Source organism: Dermochelys coriacea, chromosome 3, assembly GCF_009764565.3.
Source record: "Dermochelys coriacea isolate rDerCor1 chromosome 3, rDerCor1.pri.v4, whole genome shotgun sequence".
Classification (NCBI taxonomy): domain Eukaryota; kingdom Metazoa; phylum Chordata; order Testudines; family Dermochelyidae; genus Dermochelys; species Dermochelys coriacea.
The window spans coordinates 26,252,205-26,273,923 of NC_050070.1; the positions used below are offsets into that span (position 1 = coordinate 26,252,205).

At 39.5% G+C, this 21,719-nt stretch overlaps 1 protein-coding gene across 4 annotated transcripts in view; it reads left to right on the forward strand.

Moving 5' to 3' along the window:
- NBAS (NBAS subunit of NRZ tethering complex) overlaps positions 1–21,719 on the forward strand; it is a 394,692-nt gene that overhangs the window by 35,224 nt on the left and 337,749 nt on the right. For 3 of the 4 annotated variants that reach the window (XM_038394647.2, XM_043510232.1, XM_043510235.1), the window contains 3 exons: positions 8,405–8,543; positions 9,458–9,523; positions 17,827–17,955. In XM_038394647.2, the coding sequence (XP_038250575.1) occupies positions 8,405–8,543; positions 9,458–9,523; positions 17,827–17,955 (334 nt within the window). The remainder of the gene's footprint in view (positions 1–8,404; positions 8,544–9,457; positions 9,524–17,826; positions 17,956–21,719) is intronic. The other variant, XM_043510234.1, reaches the window with a different exon arrangement.

Below are 21,719 nucleotides of genomic sequence, written 5' to 3' on the forward strand. Positions count from 1 at the left end.
CCAGACAATCCTACTGTCAGGGTGCCAATGCCTGAGATGATGGGGCGTCCAGGATTTCCAGGTTTATGGATCTTGGGTAGCAGATAGAATACCCCTGGTCGGGGTTCCAGGGGTGTCTGTGCGGATTTGTTCTTGTGCTTTTTCAGGGAGTTGCTTGAGCAAATGGTGTAGTTTCTTTTGGTAACTCTCAGTGGGATCGGAGGGTAATGGCTTGTAGAAAGTGGTGTTGGAGAGCTGCCTAGCAGCCTCTTGTTAATATTCGGATCTATTTGTGATGACGACAGCACCTCCTTTGTCAACCTTTTTAATTATGATGTCAGAGTTGTTTCTGAGGCTGTGGATGGCATTATGTTCTGCACGGCTGAGGTTATGGGGCAAGTGATGTTGCTTTTCCACAATTTCAGCCCGTGCACGTAGGCGGAAGCAGTCTATGTAGAAGTCCCGTCTGTTGTTTCAACCTTCAGGAGGAGTCCACCCAGAATCCTTCTTTTTGTAGTCTTGGTAGGAAGGTCTCTGTGGGTTAGTATGTTGTTCTAGTAGGGCATAAGAACATAAGAATGGCCATACTGGGTCAGACCAATGGTCCATGTAGCCCAGTATCCTGTCTTCCGACAGTGGTCAATGCCAGGTGCTTCAGAGGGAATTAACAGAACGGGTAATCATCCAGTGACTCATCCCCTGTCACCCATTCCCAGCTTCTGCCAAACAGAAACTAGGGCCGCCATTGACGGACTTATACTCCATGAATTTATCTGTTTTTTTTTTTATAAGCCTGTTATAGTCTTGGTCTTCACAACATCATCTGGCAAAGAGGTCTGCAGGTTGACTGCGTTGTGGGTGGAAATACTACTTTTTGTTTATTTTAAACCTGCTGCCTATTAATTTCATTTGGTGACCCCTAGTTCTTGTGTAATGAAAAAGTAAATAAGGAAGTGTTGTTAATTCTTTTTCAGCACCAATTATGATTTTATAGACCTCTATGATATTCCCCCCGCCCTTAGTCCTCTCTTTTTCAAGCTGAAAAGTCCCAGTCTTATTAATGTCTCCTCATATGGAAGCTCTTCCATACCCCTAATCATTTTTGTTGCTCTTTTCTGTACCTTTTCCAGTTCTAATGTATCCTTTTTGAGATGGGGCGACCACGTCTGCACGCAGAACTCAAGATGTGGGTGTACCATGGATTTATATAGCGGCAATATGATATTTTCTTCCTTATTATCTATCCCTTTCTTAATGATTCCCAACATTCTGTTAACTTTTTTTGACTACCAATGAACATTCAGTTCATGTTTCCAGAAAACTATCTACAATGACTCCAAGAACTTTCTGTAGTGGTAATAGCTAACTTAGATTCCGTTATGTTGTAGTTGGATTATGTTTTCTAATGTGCAGTACTTTGCATTTATCAACATTGAATTTCATCTGCCATTTTGTTGCCCAGTCACCCAGTTTTGTGAGATCCCTTTGTAACTCTTCACAGTCTGCTTTGGACTTAACTATCTTGAGTAGTTTTATATCATCTTCAAATTTTTCTACCTCACTGTTTACCCCTTTTCCCAGATCATTTATGAATATGTTGAACAGTACTGGTGACAGTACAGATCCCTGGGTAACACCACTATTTACTTCTCTCCATTGTGAAAACTAGCCATTTATTCCTACTCTTTGTTTCCTATATTTCAACCAGTTACTGATCCATAAGAGAACTTTCCCTATTATCTCATGACTGCTTGTTTTGCTTAAGAGCCTTTGCTGAGGGTCCTTGTCAAAGGCTTTCTGAAAATATAAGTAAACTATATCCATTGGATCAACCTTGTCCACATGCTTGTTGACCCCTCAAAGAATTCTAGTAGATTGGTGAGGTCTCATGCTGCCAGTACTAAAACATGGTTGAAATTTCTAAATATTATAGAGGACAATTTTGTAACTCAAAAGAGTGTTGCAGCCAATATGGGGGAATTCTATATTAGACCTTATCTTCACAGATAAAGAGGAACTGATCCAGAACTAAAAATGATGATAGCTTAGGTACAAGTGATCATGACTTGATGACATTTATACTGTGCAAGCAGAATAAAGTCCATACCAGTAAGATATATACTTGGTGCTTTAACAGGGCCAATTTCACAAAGCTGATAAGCCAAATCATGTGGGAGAAAGAATTTATTCAGAAAAACCTGAATGATAATTGGGAATCATTTAAAAGCCCATTACTAGATGCCCAAAATGCCACAATCCCACAACTAAGAAAGACGGTCGTGCTGGTTAAAAAACCAACTTAATTTAATTTAGAGAGCAAATTAAGGCAGCTATAAAATATATATAGCAAATGGAAGATACTGCATTCAACCTCCTCCCCAAAGACCTCAAACGCAGCAAAAATAACCCCATTCAAATCTTAAAACAAAAACTACAACAACCCTGTTAGAAGAACATTGTGCACTAGCAAACTTCTGTGGGGTTTCCTTTTTCTTTCTTTCTCCTCTGACTCATTGTTGTGGATGTAGTAGTCAGAGATAATGTTGTTATCCAGGAGCTTCATTTGATTCCAAGTGCTATTCAGGGGGTTAATTTTTTTTTTATTTAAAACAGCTTGATCAAAATCCTATGGAATGCAAAGGAAGACTTTTCATTGGGTTATTTGGAGTTGGAGAGGGCCCTAAATTATTATGTGTGACTTGGTGTTGGCTAGCTGAAAAACTGTGTTCCACCCCATGAGTTGCTGCAGCAATGGAGGTCATTTGAAGTGCTCAAGCTAACAGGCTCTATGTGTTAAAGTTAAAGTGATTGTGGCAGGGCATCCTCAAAAGAGGGTTAATGACTCTGTAGCATGCTTTCCCCATTGGTCTGACAAAGCGAGAAGCTGACTTCAGGGTACAGTGCAAGGTCCTTCTGTTTCCTTCACCGTTTTAACCAGTATTTGTGTTGGTGGGGAGAAGAATGTGTCTTTTTTTTTTTTCTTGCTTCTTGGAAAGAAGCAAAAATGGTTAAATAGTATGTTTCTGTTACATGTTGTATAAATGCTTTATGACATACTGGCACTCATTTTACAAATAAAAATACCTCCTGTTCAAAGTGTCTTTTACTTACGTTTATATTAAACTTTTATGTAGATGGTAAACTCCTAAAATATGTACAATTATAGACAAAACGGTTGAATAATTTCACTGTTAGCCCAACTATTAAAACCTCTCAAGGCAAAACAAGATAGAAAATAAAGTATATAATGTAAGGAAGAGAATTACCCCTTCAGTGATGAGATTTCAGATTAATTAAGGGTGACTTTTATTAAAACCTGAATTCTTACACTCTTTTGGGAACTGTGTATAAGTTGGGGTTTCCCCATTCTCAACCATATGTGTTCCTCTCAGTACCCATTCACAAATTCACATGCTCACAGGTCCAAGCAAAGGTCCATTTCAAGTGCCCCATTCTGTTTTTAATGGGATGGTTCTCATTTTTTTTTATTTCCATAATTGACATGACGGCAAAAACAGAAGCAGCACATTACAGCAATAAACAAATATTCAACATTAAAAATTACTACTACGTACATATTTTTGCAATATAAAATATGTCTATAATTGTATTTATTCCAGGCTCCTCACAGTAGGAAGGGAGAGGAAGGGCATCCATTGTACTTAGATTCTTGCTGTATTAGCATCTGAAACAGAAGTATGGTTTATCCATGAAATGATTGGGTCTATAATTAGATATGGATATATATTTTAAAAAAAAGAAGTTTAACGTCCCGAGCAACCACTAGGTCGCGTCCATTCCACTGCTGTAGAGGATTAACATGGTGCTGAGAGGTTTCAGTTAGGCTACTAGATACAGTAGTAATAAAAGTGAAGAGATGCTCTTTCTCTTCTGTAATCAAATGTTACTCAATTTATGCTGATTAGCCCAAATTAAATTAGATAACATTTTAAAGTTTTTAAAATTAATAAGAACATCCCTTGGACCACATTCAATTTAGGCAGAACATTTCACTTTTAAATATTATTTTGAACTATCCAAGCAGAGTTGAGCGTTACCTAGAGTGGTTCCATATTGCTAGATGAAACCCTGAGTTTTAGTTTTGCTTTGTTAGTAAATCAGCTATCTGGGTATGCATTTTAACCGTGAACAAGCTTTATTTACATCTCAACCACTAGGTGGCAGAAACTTTCAACAGTAAAAAGAAAAGGAGTACTTGTGGCACCTTAGAGACTAACAAATTTATTAGAGCATAAGCTTTCGTGAGCTACAGCTCACTTCATCGGATGCATTTGGTGGAAAAAAAAAACCAAAAAAAAACCAACCATTTTTCCACCAAATGCATCCGATGAAGTGAGCTGTAGCTCACGAAAGCTTATGCTCTAATAAATTTGTTAGTCTCTAAGGTGCCACAAGTACTCCTTTTTTTTTTTTTTCAACAGTAACACATCTTGAACATTGAGGCTATACAATTGTTACCCAGCTTGTTAATTTCTTTACTCATTTGTTTCCCAGATTGTTTGTTCCTTGTGTACAAATATTTTTACTTTGACTGCTTGTTTTTTAAATGTCGTCATAGCCCTATGCTAGTCTTTTGTATTGTGCCTATGTTCTCAAAATTCTTTTCAAAGTAATTACTAGTTTCTAAAATACTGAAACTGCTTGTTTAACAGTAATCATAGGGGCTTAAAGGAAAAAGTGTTATTTTTTTTCCTTTTAGTAGTAATCAGCACTATTGTATGTTTTATAGTGTTTTAAAATGGTGTTTTTCCATATCTCCATGTTTTCTACTGTGTGTAATTAACAATATTACTAACTGATATACATGCAGTGATGTGCAGGTTATACTCCTATATACTAAGATGAAAGTTTATCTACACTTAGTATAAGTAGTTGTTGATAGAATAAGCTGTTTTGTCCTTCAGTTTTGTGCTTTTTATTTTTGTTTATAAATAGATTCATAGATTCATAGATACTAAGGTCAGAAGGGACCACTCTGATCATCTAGTCCGACCTCCTGCACAGCGCAGGCCACAGAATGTCACCCACCACTCCTATGAAAAACCTCACCCATGTCTGAGCTATTGAAGTCCTCAAATCATGGTTCAAAACTTCAAGGAGCAGAGAAGCCTCCCTCCAGTCAACCATGCCCCATGCTACAGAGGAAGGCGAAAAACCTCCAGGGCCTCTCCAATCTGCCCTGGAGGAAAATTCCTTCCCGACCCCAAATATGGCAATCAGCTAAACCCTGAGCATATGGGCAAGATTCACCAGCCAGATACCCAGGAAAGAATTTTCTATAGTAACTCAGATCCCATCCATCTAATATCCCATCTCAGGGGATTTGGCCTATTTACCCTGAATATTTAAAGATCAGTTACTTACCAAAATCCCATTATCCCATCATACCATCTCCTCCATAAACTTATCGAGTAGAATCTTAAAACCAGATAGATCTTTTGCCCCCACTGCTTCCCTTGGAAGGTTATTCCAAAACTTCACTCCTCTGATGGTTAAAAACCTTCGTCTGATTTCAAGTCTAAACTTCCTGGTGGCCAGTTTATACCCATTTGTTCTTGTGTCCACATTGGTGCTGAGCTTAAATAATTCCTCTCCCTCTCCTATATTTATCCCTCTGATATATTTATAGAGAGCAATCATATCTCCCCTCAACCTTCTTTTAGTTAGGCTAAACAAGCCAAGCTCCTTAAGTCTCCTTTCATAAGACAAGTTTTCCATTCCTCGGATCATCCTAGTAGCCCTTCTCTGTACCTGCTCCAGTTTGAATTCATCCTTTTTAAACATGGGAGACCAGAACTGCACACAGTATTCTAGGTGAGGTCTCACCAGTGCCTTGTATAACGGTACTAAAACCTCCTTATCCCTACTGGAAATGCCTCTCCTGATGCATCCCAAAACCGCATTAGCTTTTTTCACAGCCATATCACATTGGCAGCTCATAGTCATCCTATGATCAACCAATACTCCAAGGTCCTTCTCCTCTTCCGTTACTTCTAATTGATGCGTCCCCAGCTTATAACTAAAATTCTTGTTATTAATCCCTAAATGCATAACCTTACACTTCTCACTATTAAATTTCATCCTATTACTATTACTCCAGTTTACAAGGTCATCCAGATCCTCCTGTATAATATCCCGATCCTTCTCCGAATTTGCAATACCTCCCAGCTTTGTATCATCTGCAAACTTTATTAGCACACTCCCACTTTTTGTGCCAAGGTCAGTAACAAAAAGATTAAATAAGATTGGTCCCAAAACCGTTAAAATAATATGATGATGTAAACTCTTTTTGCTGATGTTTGTTCCAGCAACATATTTTGAGTATATCTTTGTTCTTGTTTAAGAATCTCAAGTCTTTGAAAGTGTATTTGTTAGGTTTTTTTTAACTTTCTTGAGGAAAATATAATTTACCTATATATTAGTATATCTTGTTTTGGAACTCGGAGATGGGAAAAATATATCGGAATATATAAGTAACTCATACATTGGGCCCAATTAATCTTTGGTGAGCTTGATTGACATCATTTGAGATGTATCAAGGATGAAGTTGACTTAGCACAGAGAGGAAAAGATGGTTTTGTGGGTGTAAGTTGACTGAGAGTTGGGACATCTGGGGGCAATGCCCAACTCTGAAGTATATTTTCTGAGGCATGGAAGAAATCAACTAGACCCTGTTCCTGAAAAGACTTGTTTGACTTAAATGGGAATAATCATAACTTTAAGTTAAGTACATGCTTAAGACAAAATCTGTCTTTCCATTTCCTATCTGTAAAATGTAGATAATACTTCCTTTTTCTGAATCTGTTTGTTTTGTCTATTTAGATTGCAAACTCTTTGGGGAAAATGATCATTTCTTCCTGCTTCTAGGTATAGCACCAAACATAGTGGGATTGTAGTCTTAGGCTATGTCTACACCGCACCGTTAACCTCAGTGATTGGCACCTGGGTTTACTCAGCCTGGGTATGAGTGTCCCAGCTGTATAGCCTTACCTGTTACTACGTTCTCATAGTTTCTGCACTTGCCTGTGTGCCTGATGTTACCTGCTCAGTTTAGGGCACCCTGTCTATACCCTACCAAGGACTCAAGATGTGACAAATCAATCTAGGCACCCCCACCCTTTCCCTTCGAGGGCTCAGGGTGTAAGGCACCTATCCTTACCCACCGGGCTCAGGAAGAAATCTGGTCAATTTAAGTACCCACTCTAAAATCTATCTATTAGCAACACACAGAATACATATACCAAGCAAACCTCTTATGCTCACCATTCCCAATATACAGACAGATTTCACTCAATGGCCAGTCAGGATTCATTCATCTGGAGGTTCCCGAGATGCCTCTGCACATTTGTGGTTTTGCAGAGGGGTCAGAGTTCCATCAGGTTGATGTTGAACTGCAGTCTGGAAATGGTTCCCAAAGAGCATTGTTTTTCATTTACATTATATAGGTAAAACTCCTTCAAATTTACTAAACCTATCGCATTATCCCACACTCCAAAGTAACAAAAACTTTAATTGATTATGCACTGGCACCTGTGTGTCCTCCTTCCTTCCCTAGTTCTTTACATTTTATCTTTCATGCCCAAATTGTAACTTAATTGTGACCTTCTCTATTTGTGCAGATGGTCAGCATAAAACACTGGTCAGAGCTTATTTTACCATTTGTTGAGTCTCTGTATCCTTCCTAATTTTCAAGCGTCTTTACAACCTTGTTGGTTATAACTCTCTTTAAGGACATTCCTGGGGTGGGGATGCTTTATCAGTAGCAGAACATTCCTTTTTTCAATTTTAGTGATGAACTCCCTGAGTTTCACCCAAGGCTGGTTTAATATGGTTGGGCGCAGGGAGGCTGGGGGCAGTGGGTTGATGAGGTCTCAGGCCTGCACTCCCATGGTTCTTTGTGATGAGATGCTTTAGATTTTTTTCCCTGTCAGTTGAGGGAGAACTTGTCTGTCCTTTGGGAAGGGCATAGGAGGACTACCAGCACTTGAGTGATTTCACTTGGGTCCTCGCTTCACTCATGTGATTTAGCTTGTGTCATTACTGCAAAATGGGCGGGTTCCAGCCAGAGTTAAAGTGGAACCCAGGTTCTCATCCATACCGCCAGCCAAGTAAGCTGGCCCAGGTTTAAAATGCCTCCAAACTGAAGTCAAACTGGTTTTTTTGTGTGCACAGTAGCGGGAGGTTAAGGCTAAAACCTGGGTAAAAGATCCCAGGCTAATTGTGTAGTGTAGGCTTATCCTTAGTTGGGGCTTTTAGATGCTATTTTAATGGATGGCTTTATTCATTTTGGGCAAAGCTATTATACTCCTGTTTAATGGAATTACAAAATATATATTTGGACTCCTGCAGTAGGCAAAACAAAACAGAAACCTGCATTCAGTAATAAAAGTTTTTGTGTTTATAGGCTTTTGCTTGTGGGTGGCTGTGAAACAGATGAAGATGGAGTATCTAAAGCAACTAGTTGTGGAATATCTGCTTGGAGAGTTCTTTCTGGATCCCCCCATTATAAACAGGTCACTAGTTATGAAGATGATACTGCGACAGTAAGTATCTTTGGAGTCCTCATTTTTCTGTTGGAAGAATATTATAGTTACTCTGGTTACATAAAGAGAAACTTTATGTAGGTTGCTTTCTTTTCCAAAACCAAAGCAAGTTTCCATATTAGAGATACTGTTATGCCAGTATTCAGTCAGGATGACTTGGGCAACTGTAGGCTGGTCAGCATGAAATCAATCCCAGGCAAAATAATGGAAAAGCTGACACAGGATTCAGTTGATAAAGAATTAAAAGGCAGGAATATAATTAATGTCAACATGGTTTTATAAAAAATAGGTCTCATCAAAGCTTTCACTTGTTGTCTTAAAACTGTTTATTACTAGTATTGCAGAGCAGTTAGGAGCCCAGTCATGGATTATTTTTCACCTGTATATTTTGAAAATATCTAACCCTAATTTTCTTAGGACTGTAGCATACACAAAACTTACACTGGCATAATAAAACTCACCGTAGTTAAACTGGTGTATGCTACATGGGTACGCTGAAATTCGTTTCTAATTATCTTGTAGCAATTTAGCTTAATACGATAAACCAATTTATATTTTAGCATGTGAAAGGTTCTAATGTGCATGCTTGGCAATATGTATTAAATGTTCTAGCATGGCATAATTTAGTTGCAGGCTGGTAGTGCTTTTTCATGGAAACATGCATACATAGTACAGGTAATTCATAAGCAAATTTCACCTGTTGCAACATTCATATGAAGTGACATTTTAATACATAAATATTAAAATAATTCTTACGAGTATTTTAAAATTTTCATAAAGCTGAGAGAATGTTGCAAAATAATGTATTCTTTCTTGATTGTTTCATTACTCCCCAGATTTGATTTAATTTTTTACTGCATAAATCAAAGACTGTCTTTAATCTTAAAGTGTGTGATACACTACTGTTTTAACAGGCAAAGAAAAGCGGATTATTAAGGATTATGAATTTCAGATTTTACAGCAGACAAGGAACAGAGCAGGTAATACATTTCTCCTTAACACTAGTAGCATTGTTATTCATTTAGATTTGGGTTTACGTGAAAGAGGAATCTAACTGACCTTGAAGTAAGTTAATTTAGATAGATTAAAAATTAACCTGTTTAGAATTCTTTGCTGAAAACACACTCTAATGCAATAATACAGTGGTTCTCAAACTTTTTTTTCCCATGGACCACTTGAAAATTGCTGAGGGTCTCGGCAGGCCATTTAATGATCTTTCCAAATGTTGTTTGTACCATTAGCTAAGTATTGTAAAGCGCTTTGGATAAAAGCACTATATTAAAAAAAATAATAATAATTGACTTTTTTTGTTCTATAAATAAAAGCACACAACTCAGATATTTTAATATCGGTAGTCTTACCTTTCTAATACGATGGATGTGTCCTCTCTCCCCTGTACCGTGGCAGCCCCTGAGCTGGGGCTGGGGCTGAGGGGGCAGGGGTCTCTCCCCTCTCATCCACTGCAGCAACCCCTGAGCTGGGGCTGGAAAGGAGAGGGGTTTCTCCCCCGCCACAGCAGCCACAGAACTGAGGGTGGGAAGGAGGGCCGTTTCTCCCTGGCAGCCGCAGCCCTGGAGCTGGGGGAAGTCGCTTCTTTCTCTGGCCGCTGCAGCCCTGCACATCCCAAATTCTCCCCACCCCCTCTTCTCAACCCACTGCCCCCTCCCACGTACCCCCTATTCCCCCCCAAGGCCACCACCTCACCTTACATGTGCGTCTTCTCCAGGGTCCAGGCACCTAATTAGTGGAGCCACACCTGTGCAGCTCCACTAATTAGGTTGGTGGCCCTTCATTCTCTCGTGTGTGACCGCCAAGGCACACACCTTAGAGGGAACTATCTGAGGACCACCTGAATGGAGCTCGCGGACCACTGGTGGTCCATGGATCACAGTTTGAGAACCTCTGCAGTACTAGTAGTATTTAGCTTTAAATCAGGTAACTGGCAAGAGTTATCAAATTGCTTTTTCAGGGACTTTGTTTTGTTGGGAGACTGTTGCTCTGTCGCTGATTTGGTTTTACTTCACTTTATTTACTCTTGTTTCATAAATTACCTGGCGTCATCAGTCCTGCTCATAGAGAACTCATGATATTCAGTATATTTTATGACTGAAACAGATTCAGTGATTTATTACTTTATCTTAAGTCTAACTTGTTACCCAAGATGGCAGGTGCAGAAAGTCTTTGCTAATAGGTGCAATGTGTAAGTCCCAAGCAGACTGCAAAGAGCTACAAAAGGATCTCGCAAAACTGGGGGACTAGGCAACAAAATGGCAGATGAAATTCAATGTTGATAAATGCAAAGTAATGCACATTGGAAAACATAATCCCAACTATACATATAAAATGATGGGGTCTAAATTAGCTGTTACCACTCAAGAAAGAGATCTTGGAGTCATTGTGGATAGTTCTTGGGAAATATCCACTCAATGTGCAGCGGCAGTCAAAAAAGTTAACAGAATGTTGGGAATCATTAAGAAAGGGATAGAGAATAAGACTGAAAATATCATATTGCATCTATATAAATCCAGGGTATGCCCCACAACTTGAATACCGCATGCAGATGTGGTCGCCCCATCTCAAAAAAGATATATTGGACTTGAGAAAGGTTCAGAAAAGGGCAACAAAAATGATTAGGGATATAGAACAGCTGCCATATGAGGAGTGATTAATAAGACTGTGACTTCTCAGCTTGGAAAAGAGACAACTAAGAGGGGATGTGAGTGTAGCGCATAGGGCTAGCCTCCTTGCTTGCTTATATATCTTTTCTTATGGGTTTTATTGTTTGTTTTATTATAATAGATTTATAGATCTGTACTAGAGTATTTTTGGGAGTAACGCTAGGAATCTACAGTTCACATCCTATATGTTGAGCTGTACTGCCTGGGAGTCACCTACTATGGAGATGTGTTGCTCATGTCCATTCCATGACGTGCCCTTCTTCCTCAGTGTCGGAGTTTCCAGCAAGAAGGAACTGAGGGTGGGGGTAGCCGGCAGCTCCCCTTATACCGTGGCATACACTTGCCACTGAGGGCACCAGAGCTGGTTCCTTATGGATACCACTGAGGGAAAAACTTCCGGCACTGGTGCATATGGCAAGCGCACACACCTACAATGGAATGCACATGAGAAACACATCTCTAAGAACATCAGTTATGAAAAAAGGTAACTGTCTTTTCCAGGATTTAACTGTCCTTTGTAGTTAGAAGGTGTTTCCTGATATCAAACCTAAATCTCCCTTGCTGCAGATTAAGCCAATTACTACTTGTCCTACCCTCAGTGGACATGGAGAACAATCAATTTCTGTCCTCTTTATAACAACCCTTAAAATATTGGAATACTTCTTTTCTCTAGACTAAACATGCCCTTTTTCCCCTCACAGGTCATGTTTTTCAAATTGCATACCTTTTTTGTTCCTTTTCTCTGGACTCTTTCCAAGTTGTCCACATTTTTCTTAAATGTGGTGCCAAACGGGGCACAGTACTTCACCTGAGGCCTCACCAGTGCCCAGTAGAGTGAAACAATTACTTCATCTGTCTTACAAAGAGCACCTCGTTAACACATTCCATAATAACATTTGCCTTTTTAGCAATAGTATCGCATTGACTCGTATTCAATTTATGATCCCCTATAACTGGGAGATCCTTTTCAGCAGTACTGCTGCCTAATCAGTTATTCTGCATTTTGTATTTATACATTAGACTGTTTTCTTCCTAAGTGTAGTAGTTTTCACTTGTCTTTATTATATTTCGTCTTGTTGATATCAAACAAATTCTCTAATTTATCAAGATCATTTCAAATTCTAATTCTGTCCTTCAAAGTTCTTGTAACCTCTCCAACTGGGCCATACAATATTTAGGGATAGGCCTCTCTGTCTATAAAGACTCAAGTCCCTTCTCCACATCAGGCAGAGGAGGGATTTGAACCCTCCACATCCTGTTTTTTTTTGAGAAAAAAACACTAACCTGGTTTAGGCACCTAACTCCAGTAGAGGGTTTATGGCTGTGAATCCCGAGTATAGAAAGGTGCTTTCTTTTGGCCTGGACTTAAGTGCCTAAGTCTCTTTGAGGGGCAGGATTTAGGCTCTCCCCTCCTTGGTATCTCTTATTGGCTTGCTTAAGTGGCTCCCTGCCTAGCATGGTGGCTTTTGAAAATACCATTCTTAAGTGCCTAACTGTCCCCATGCCTGGACACCTAACTCAGGGTTATGACTTCCACTACATGGTAGGGCACCGAAAAGTTAGGCATTGTGACATTCTAGTCCCCCTTGTTAATTTCTTCCCTAAGTAACTTGATTGTTATCAGTTTAAGATGGTCTGGTATTTACATTCATTTTAAACTCCTCCTGCCCCCATCTTTTAAATGCTTCTTCATGGAGTTTTCTCTGGCCAACATCTGAAGCTTAGCTGGTCAGTCATTGTCGCAATCAGATTGACTGAAAAGGCTTGCAAGAGGATGGAAAGGTGTTTGTCTGCCCTGAGGAAAGAAATGCTTGGCTGCTATCTAGTACTGTTCCCTTGTCTGGGTGTTGTCAAGTTAATACTGACCCCTCAATAGCACCATTTTCTGGGCTGGTATTTCAGTGTTCAAATTAAGGAATGGAAAATATGAAACAGAAGTAGATTATATATATATATATATATGTGTGTGTAAAAGAAGCTCAAGTAAGTGTGGTGTTTTTTTTGTTTTTTTTTTTTTTACTGAAAGGCTAGTGTTGAAATGAACTAAACTTTAATGTTACTGTTCTTGCCAGAACTAAATTTTAAGAATAAAGATTACTATTGTTGTTCACTCATCTTCAAAAGTTACAATCCCTGAAATTGTATTACATCTTATATACCTGAGGTATAATTTTATTGTGATTTATGGGAGATTGAAAAAGCTATTTAATACTGTTGCCAAGGCTCAGCGAGGACTTGCCTGTGGAGCTAGCTGTTCTCAATTTAGATGACCAATCTTAAATGTGGTATGCCAGCCTACTGGAGCTTTCTATATTTTGTTCTGCAGTTGCCCTAAGGGTAGTGAATTGTTTACTGGGGTAGCAGAACCTGCTTTGCCTAAGAACACATTAATTTTTTGAGAGGCTAGATTTGGAGGTGTGTGATGTATATGATGACCATCCAAAGAAGCAGCAGTTGCACTGATTGTTGAGTTATGTATTGACTTTCAGAGAGACTTCTCTTGAATGTCATCATGAGTGAACATTAAGAGAGGCTCTGAGCCTAGCAGGTAGGGTTTTTTATTTTACAGTTCTATTCAATTTCATAACCATCTTTCTCTTCTGTGAACAAATCTTGATTTATAACTAAAAAGGAAAGTGCAATTCATAACGTTGCAACTTTCAGCAAAGGGAAATAGAAAGCACGAGGCAGTAATATTACTGCTCTCATGCCATTTGTTTCGTCAGAGTGGAAATCTACTATTTAACCAGACACCATGAGGTAGTTCAGGTACAAAATTTTAGGTGGGTGTTGTTTGTTATAACTTTTAACAAAAGCTTGCTATCATTTTAGGTTTAAAGCTTGCTATTCAATATTTGCAAGCCAAACGCATAATGTATAAGAACTGAAAGTAAAACTGATAAACCAACATCCTTTGTCTAAGTGAACAAAATGTAAATTTTAAATAGTTTGGGTTAAGATGGAAGCTAGTCTAAAATGAAAGGAAACTTTTTGTTTTGCATTTGAAATTTCAAAATTATAGCTTTTTGACTATCTTTAGAAACTAGACTTAAAATTTTGATTGTATGTAGCCCCAGTCATGTCCATAGTTTGAGGATATGTAAGACAATGTCTGTCATGAGCATGATTTTAAGAATGGCCTTACTCGGTCACACTAATGTTGTGTGGTGTGTGGTTGCTGGTAAGTATTTGCTTCAGGTTGGGGGGTTGTCTGTAAGCAAGGACTGGCCTGTCTCCCAAGATCTGTGAGAGTGATGGGTCGTCCTTCAGGATAGGTTGTAGATCCTTGATGATGCGTTGGAGTGGTTTTAGTTGGGGGCTGAAGGTGATGGCTTCCCACCGTCAACCTCAGCCTGGACCAGCCCACACAAGAGATCCACTTCCTGGACACTACGGTGCTGATAAGCGATGGTCACATAAACACCACCCTATACCGGAAACCTACTGACCGCTATTCCTACCTACATACCTCCAGCTTTCACCCAGATCACACCACACGATCCATTGTCTACAGCCAAGCTCTATGATACAACCGCATTTGCTCCAACCCCTCAGACAGAGACAAACATCTACAAGAGCTCTACCAAGCATTCTTACAACTTCAATACCCAGCTGCTGAAGTGAAGAAACAGATTGACAGAACCAGAAGAGTACCCAGAAGTCACCTACTACAGGACAGGCCCAACAAAGAAAATAACAGAACGCCACTAGCCATCACCTTCACCCCCCAACTAAAATCTCTCCAACGCATCATCAAGGATCTACAACCTATCCTGAAGGACGACCCATCACTCTCACAGATCTTGGGAGACAGGCCAGTCTTTGCTTACAGACAGCCCCCCAACCTGAAGCAAATACTCACCAGCAGCCACACACCACACAACAGAATCACTAACCCAGGAACCTATTCTTGCAACAAAGCCCGTTGCCAACTCTGTCCGATATCTATTCAGGGGACACCATCATAGGGCCTAATCACATCAGCCATACCATCAGAGGCTCGTTCACCTGCGCATCTACCAATGTGATATGTCATCATGTGCCAGCAATGCCCCTCTGCCATGTACATTGGTCAAACTGGACAGTCTCTACGTAAAAGAATAAATGGATGCAAATCAGTCGTCAAGAATTATAACATTCAAAAACCAGTCGGAGAACACTTCAATCTCTCTGGTCACTCGATTACAGACCTAAGATGGCTATTCTCAAGAAAAAAACTTCAAATCAGACTCCAACGAGAGACTGCTGAATTGGAATTAATTTGCAAACTGGGTACAGTTAACTTATGCTTGAATAGAGACTGGGAGTGGATGGGTCATTAAACAAAGTAAAACTATTTCCCCATATTATTTCCCCCCCACCCATTCCCCATTGTTCCTCAGACGTTCTTGTGAACTGCTGGAAATGGCCCACCTTGATTATCACTACTAAAGTTTTTCTTCCCCCTCCCCCGCTGGTAATAGCTCACCTTATCTGATCGCTGTTGTTACAGTGTGTATGGGAACACCCATTTTTTCATGTTCTCTGTGTATATAAATCTCCCCATTGTATTTTCCACTGAATGTATCTAATGAAGTGAGCTGTAGCTCATGAAAGCTTATGCTCAAATAAATTTGTTAATCTCTAAGGTGCCACAAGTACTCCTTTTCTTTTTGCGAATGCAGACTAACATGGCTGCTACTCTGAAACCAGAGCATAGTTGTGTCCTTGACCATCTTGGCTAATAGTCATTGATGGACCTCAATGACTTTATCTTTTCTGAACCTAGTTACAGTTTTGTCCTTCACAAAATGCCTAGCAATGAGTTTCACAAGTTGACTGTGTTGTGTGAAGAAGTACTTTCTTATGTTTGTTTCAAATCTTCCCTGCTACTGTCTAAACAATTATGTACTGAAATGATGCAGACCGGAACTTCATGGTACATGTGCACTTCTTTCCTTTGGGGCCTCAGACCCAGATCTCCAAGATGCTCCTCAAATTGATCTCCAGATCTCCTCATATCCCAATCACATCTCTTTGAAGCTCTTCCAGTTTATTCTTCCATTATTCATACACCTCCATTTTAATACAGTGAATGCAGCTGGAGTCCCTGCAGATAATTCCCAGAGACCATTGCCAGGGGTTGTGTTACCTTAATTCTGTATTTCCTGGTTTTGAAAAGTTTTGCGTTTTGTTGACCTTGACATTCTGGAAGGGCAATCTTAATGAAGTTTTCTGCCATTTAATCTATACACACTTATTTAAGCAATTATATGGCTTAACATATATTTAGTTTCAATTTTTACAATTTTATGTTAGAAAATGGTGAATGACATGTTATTTACTGGATCATTAACATAAACTTTTTAGTCGTGAAATGTCAAGCTGCATTTGGGTGGAAATGAAGTAAAAATGCCCCAAAACAGCATTTTAATTTTTTTAGTTCAATAAAAATATCTAAGTATGCAAAAAGAAAAGGAGTACTTGTGGCACCTTAGAGAATTGTTAGTCTCTAAGGTGCCACAAGTACTCCTTTTCTTTTTGCGAATACAGACTAACACGGCTGCTACTCTGAAACCTGTCATTATGCAAGGCACCAAGTATGCAGGATACATAAGAAGAAAAAGTTTATCAAAATGTGTTTTGTATTTAAAATTAACTGATTTATTAAACAAATTGAGTATTCTCTGTTGTAGTTACTGAATTTAACTGATAATTTCTGGTAATCACGTCTTTCAAGGCCCTTCACACTTCATTTTTATTCATAACTTGGAAGAGAAAAAGCAAGCTATTTTCTTTTTCAACTCCTAATTGGTTCTCAGTTTTGAATTAATTTGTCCTTGAACTGAACTAGTTGAATAAACTGAAATTAAGAGACTGTTCTCTCTTTACCTGCAGAAAAAGCTACTTCTGTCAAAAGCTGGTTTAGCACTTCAACAGACTCTCTAGTTCAGGGTGCTTAGCCAGTGATTTTTCCACTATTTCAGCGGTTTAACTTTGCTCTAACTTCAGCAGCAAACATGTACTGCTTGAATATTATTATTATGTAAATTAAATCATTTTAATAGATTATATTAGGTTTTTAGGCTTTACATAGGCTGTTATAATTTCAAATTTAATTTTGAAAGGTTTTTAAAAAGAAAAATGAATTTACATTAAAAAATCTCATTAAAATAAGATTATTTTGATTGAAAAAATGAGATTTTTTTTTATCCACCCCATCCTAGCTCTAATCACCAAACACCAGTCAAAGAACTGTCTCCTTCTCCCTCTTGCATGCTCACTGTAATCAAAAGACTACACTATTTCCACATCTTATTTATTGTATCTTAAGGACCATTTGAAATTAACAAACAAAGGTGTCCAGTAATACAGATAGGTAGAATACTTTCTATGTGTATTACTAAACTTTTTATATTCCTTTACTTACATTTAAAAATGAAATATAGCATATATTTCATTTTTACAGTATGCTAGATATTTATAATTTAAAACACCCATACAAATAAAAAATTGTGGCCCTAAAATAAAGGGAAAAGTTAGTCTGAATTGCTGAACTGAATTTAGCCTAGTCTTACTGTGAGTCTTGGTTTCTTTTTACTCTCTTTATTAAATTGCTTGGACAGGATGGAGTTTTCAAGATGAGTCTTTCTCCTGATGGAACTCTTCTGGCAGCTATCCACTTCTCAGGAAAACTGACCGTCTGGGGAATCCCATCTCTCAAGCAACAAGGAGAATGGGATCAAAGTGACCAGGTACGTGGACATTTAAATATAATAAATATCATGAGTTTAGCTTTTCTAGGGATTGAGAGAGGTTCTGGATATCTGTAATCTTCGCTACCAATATTTCTTTCCATTCATCTGCTTGTTTACAAGGTGTCCTGTTTTACTGATGCTGTAATTTTAATGTCTTCTGCAGCTTTGAAGTGAGGGGCCTTTCAGTTGAAAAACACTGGTGATATTGGAATGAGTTAAAAGTTGAAAGTGTTGAAAATAATATGTAGTTGACAAAGCCCTAAGCATGAAGAGAGTAAAATAAACAGATGCAGGTAAACTGAAACACTGTTTCAAAACACAAATCAATTGAGTATGTAGCCTTTCAAGTTGTAGTTCTGGAGGACTACGTGGTGCAGTAGGCTAACGCATTAGTCTTTTTTACCCTTGTTAAGTGGTACTTCTCTCCTGAACAATGACACTCCAGAAGGGCTTGCTTTTCAAATGATGACATCAAAAAGCTATGCTCTACCTAATACAATTTGTCTTAGTTTTTCTAAGCATGAAATTCAGTACAATAAAGACAACCATAGTAATGTTAACTCATCTTTGTGCCAGTACAGTAGTTCCAGTGTTTGGCCAGTTCGGTTTTCCACATGAAAATCCTAAATAAACTCCTTATTACTTCAACCATACAGTGTGCTGGAGTTGTCAGTTAATGATGAAAAGTCATCTGCTTACAGTTTGAAAAATGGCAGATCTGGAATCGTGAACACAAAGAGCTCTGACGTCTCCTGCCTGATTTTGGAAACCATTTCTTAAGTATTGGATACTGACATAAGCTTTGTCTCTCTTACTACATTGGTGTATAGTGTTCAGTTAATGTCTTTAAAAATCAGACATGATCCATTTTATAGGATAGAATGCATTGTCTGTCCATCCAGTACTTGCTTTTGAAAACCAGAGTTCATATCTGAGTCTGCTCTAATGCTGCCTACTTTCAGGTACATGCCTAGATAGTGGACTTTTTTGGTTAATGGCATGCAGCTGATGCACTGATGTGATTTCATACTGTGCATCTAGGAGGGAACATTTCATGTTTTAGGCCAGTTTGAAAAAGTACTTTGATATTTTAGCTATTAGATGCAAGGGTCTACTTGCATGGAACAGGTTGTGGGACTGAACAGATTTTGTAACCAGTCAGGATGTTCGGTGTCCAAATATATGAGTTAGAAGAATTATCCTTGATGTTTTCTATCTACATTTGTATCCACAGAATTTGTTTATATGTGTTGTGTATAAATATCGTTCTCATTTGTTTTAGGGTTGTTCAGTTCACAGACTCACTGTTCTTTCTTAGTCTACAAAGTCCATATGTTGATGAATGAATTCCCAACCTATGCTGTTATGTAATATCTTCAATTACTGGTGGTTCACTGTGATTTACTGTCACCCAATATCTTTCTGCACAACATACTGACTACTTTAGAGCTCATAATATAAAATATTTTCTACAGTTTATGATCACTTTTGTGAGATGATTTAAATACCTCAATTTCTCTTTGTCTATATGAAATACATACACCTGCTCCCACAATCTGTTGAACTCTTCTGCAATCCATGAGTTGCACAGCAGACACCACAAGCTCCAACATAGAGCTTTTTTTTAAAAAAAATGGTATGTGGATATAGATTTTCATTAATTTTTTTAAAAAAAGTATTTTCCTGATTATTTCCGTATCTGGGCATTATGAGGAGCATTTTCAATTAAGTCTTCCATAAAGATAAGTGATCAGAACACCTACTGGGACTCATTTCATAAGGCTTACTAGTATATGAAGAGGATTGTGGTTCATAAAATACTCTAAAAGATGACACTACACTCCAAATATGGCCTACGGCCATAGCGAGCCAAAAGTCTGGATGTCCACTGTTATCCTGTGTGTGTGTGTGTGTGTGTGTGTGTGTGTGTGTGTGTGTGTGTGTGTGTGTGTGTGAAATATCTTGGCTCAAGCCTAGGAGATGCATGTTTGTGACGGCCGTGACCAGATCCAGTCTTTGTTTATATTGTTGACAATAATCAGTCATCTCTGGTAACGACATTTAGGCTCCAAGAGATAGTTCTAATTTACATAGAGAACAGCACTTCAAAGAATTTGTTGAAATTTTGGGAAAAGAAATGATGTAATTTTTGTATTTTTTGCGCTTACAAAATCTACGTTTGTGTTGAGGTTTTGCCCCAGGATGTTTACTATCTATTACTCATTTGCCAGTGAAGCCGTTTTCATAATTTTATGCATGTTCCAGTAGAAGGTGATATAAGAATGTACTGATGAACCTGCCTCATGCAGAGCCTGTTATAAAACTATTTTTATATATATTATACATGTATCAGTTGGTGTTGAATTATAATGGCTATTTCTTCTTCGACTGCTTGCTCCTGTCCATTCCATGTTAGGTGTGCTCGTGCCGCATGCACAGTCATTGGACATTTTTCCCTCAGTGGTATCCATTGGGTTGGCTCTAGTGCCCACTGGTGCCATGTGCTCATGCACTGATATAAGGGGCCTGGGCAGCCCCGCACCCTCTCAGTTCCTTCTTACTGCCTGTGACGGTCGCTGGAACAACTCCTCTTGCCTTGGCAAGGTGTTCATCTAGTGGTTCTGTTATTTCTTCTTTTCTTTGCTAGTTTAGTTAAGTTCAGTTTATTTCTTTTAGCAGTAGTGCATATTGTTAGACGCGCCCCCCCCCCCAGTTGTTTAGCGGAGTATGCTCTCAGCTTCGAACCCTTTGCCTCCTGTGGCAAGCTCATGCCGGTGAGCGACCCACACTTCAGCTGTCTGAAGTGTCTGGGGGAGGCTCATGTGTGAGAGTGTTCCCAGATCTGCTGCCAGTTCAAGTGTCATACGAAAAAGGAAAGGGAGGCTAGGCTAAGGTCTGTCCTGATGGAAGCTGCACTCAGACAGGCTTCGGAGCAAAGCCGGTCAGTTTCAGTACTGAATACCTCGGCAATGGTGCGAAGTGCTACTCTGGCAGCATGGGTTTCTCGGCACCTTTTCCCTTCATTGATGTCGAGGAAGAAGCACAAAACAACGGTCTGAGAGGGGACACTTCCCAGGGCCAAGGAAGGATAAACATGGGGAGTGCAGCAGAATGCGACCTGCATTGGACCACTCCTCTACCCCCGCTCCACACTCAGCACATCGACTCCGCGCTGCTCGGAGGTGCCATTGAGTCCAGTGTAAGACCATCTACTGACACTGGGGAGACATTGTAGCGCCAGCGGGGTTGTGCTGTCCCAGTACTGGCGGGGCAAGTTCTGGCACTAGCGAGATCATTGAGCAGAAGGGAGCATGTTGCCCTGAGCTCTGGCACTGTTCCCCAGATCCTCAGCACCGGCTGGCAGAATCAAGGGATACTGGTCCCACGCAAATTGACTCATCCTTGGAGTTGGACCTGGAGTCATACACCCAACCAAGAGACTGTTAGCATTACCTGATTTATGTCCTGTCAGATCCTGGTGTGGGTGCCCTCCCAGGCACCTGGCCTGGTGGACATGTGGTCTGCGCAGGTCCAATGGCCTTTTTGGAATCCGTGTGGTTCCACACGTTCATACTTGGGGGTGTCTGATGGAACCATCCGGCACCTGACCTGGACTCTGGTATTGAGCTGGGTACCACTACTCAGGACTTGGCGCTGTGTGATGTGGTTGGTGCAGAAGAGGAGGAGGAAGGCCCCCTGCCAGTGCAGGCCACCGCCTCCTCCCCAGAAGAAGCTATGTAGGGGCTGAGCAGTTCGGTGCC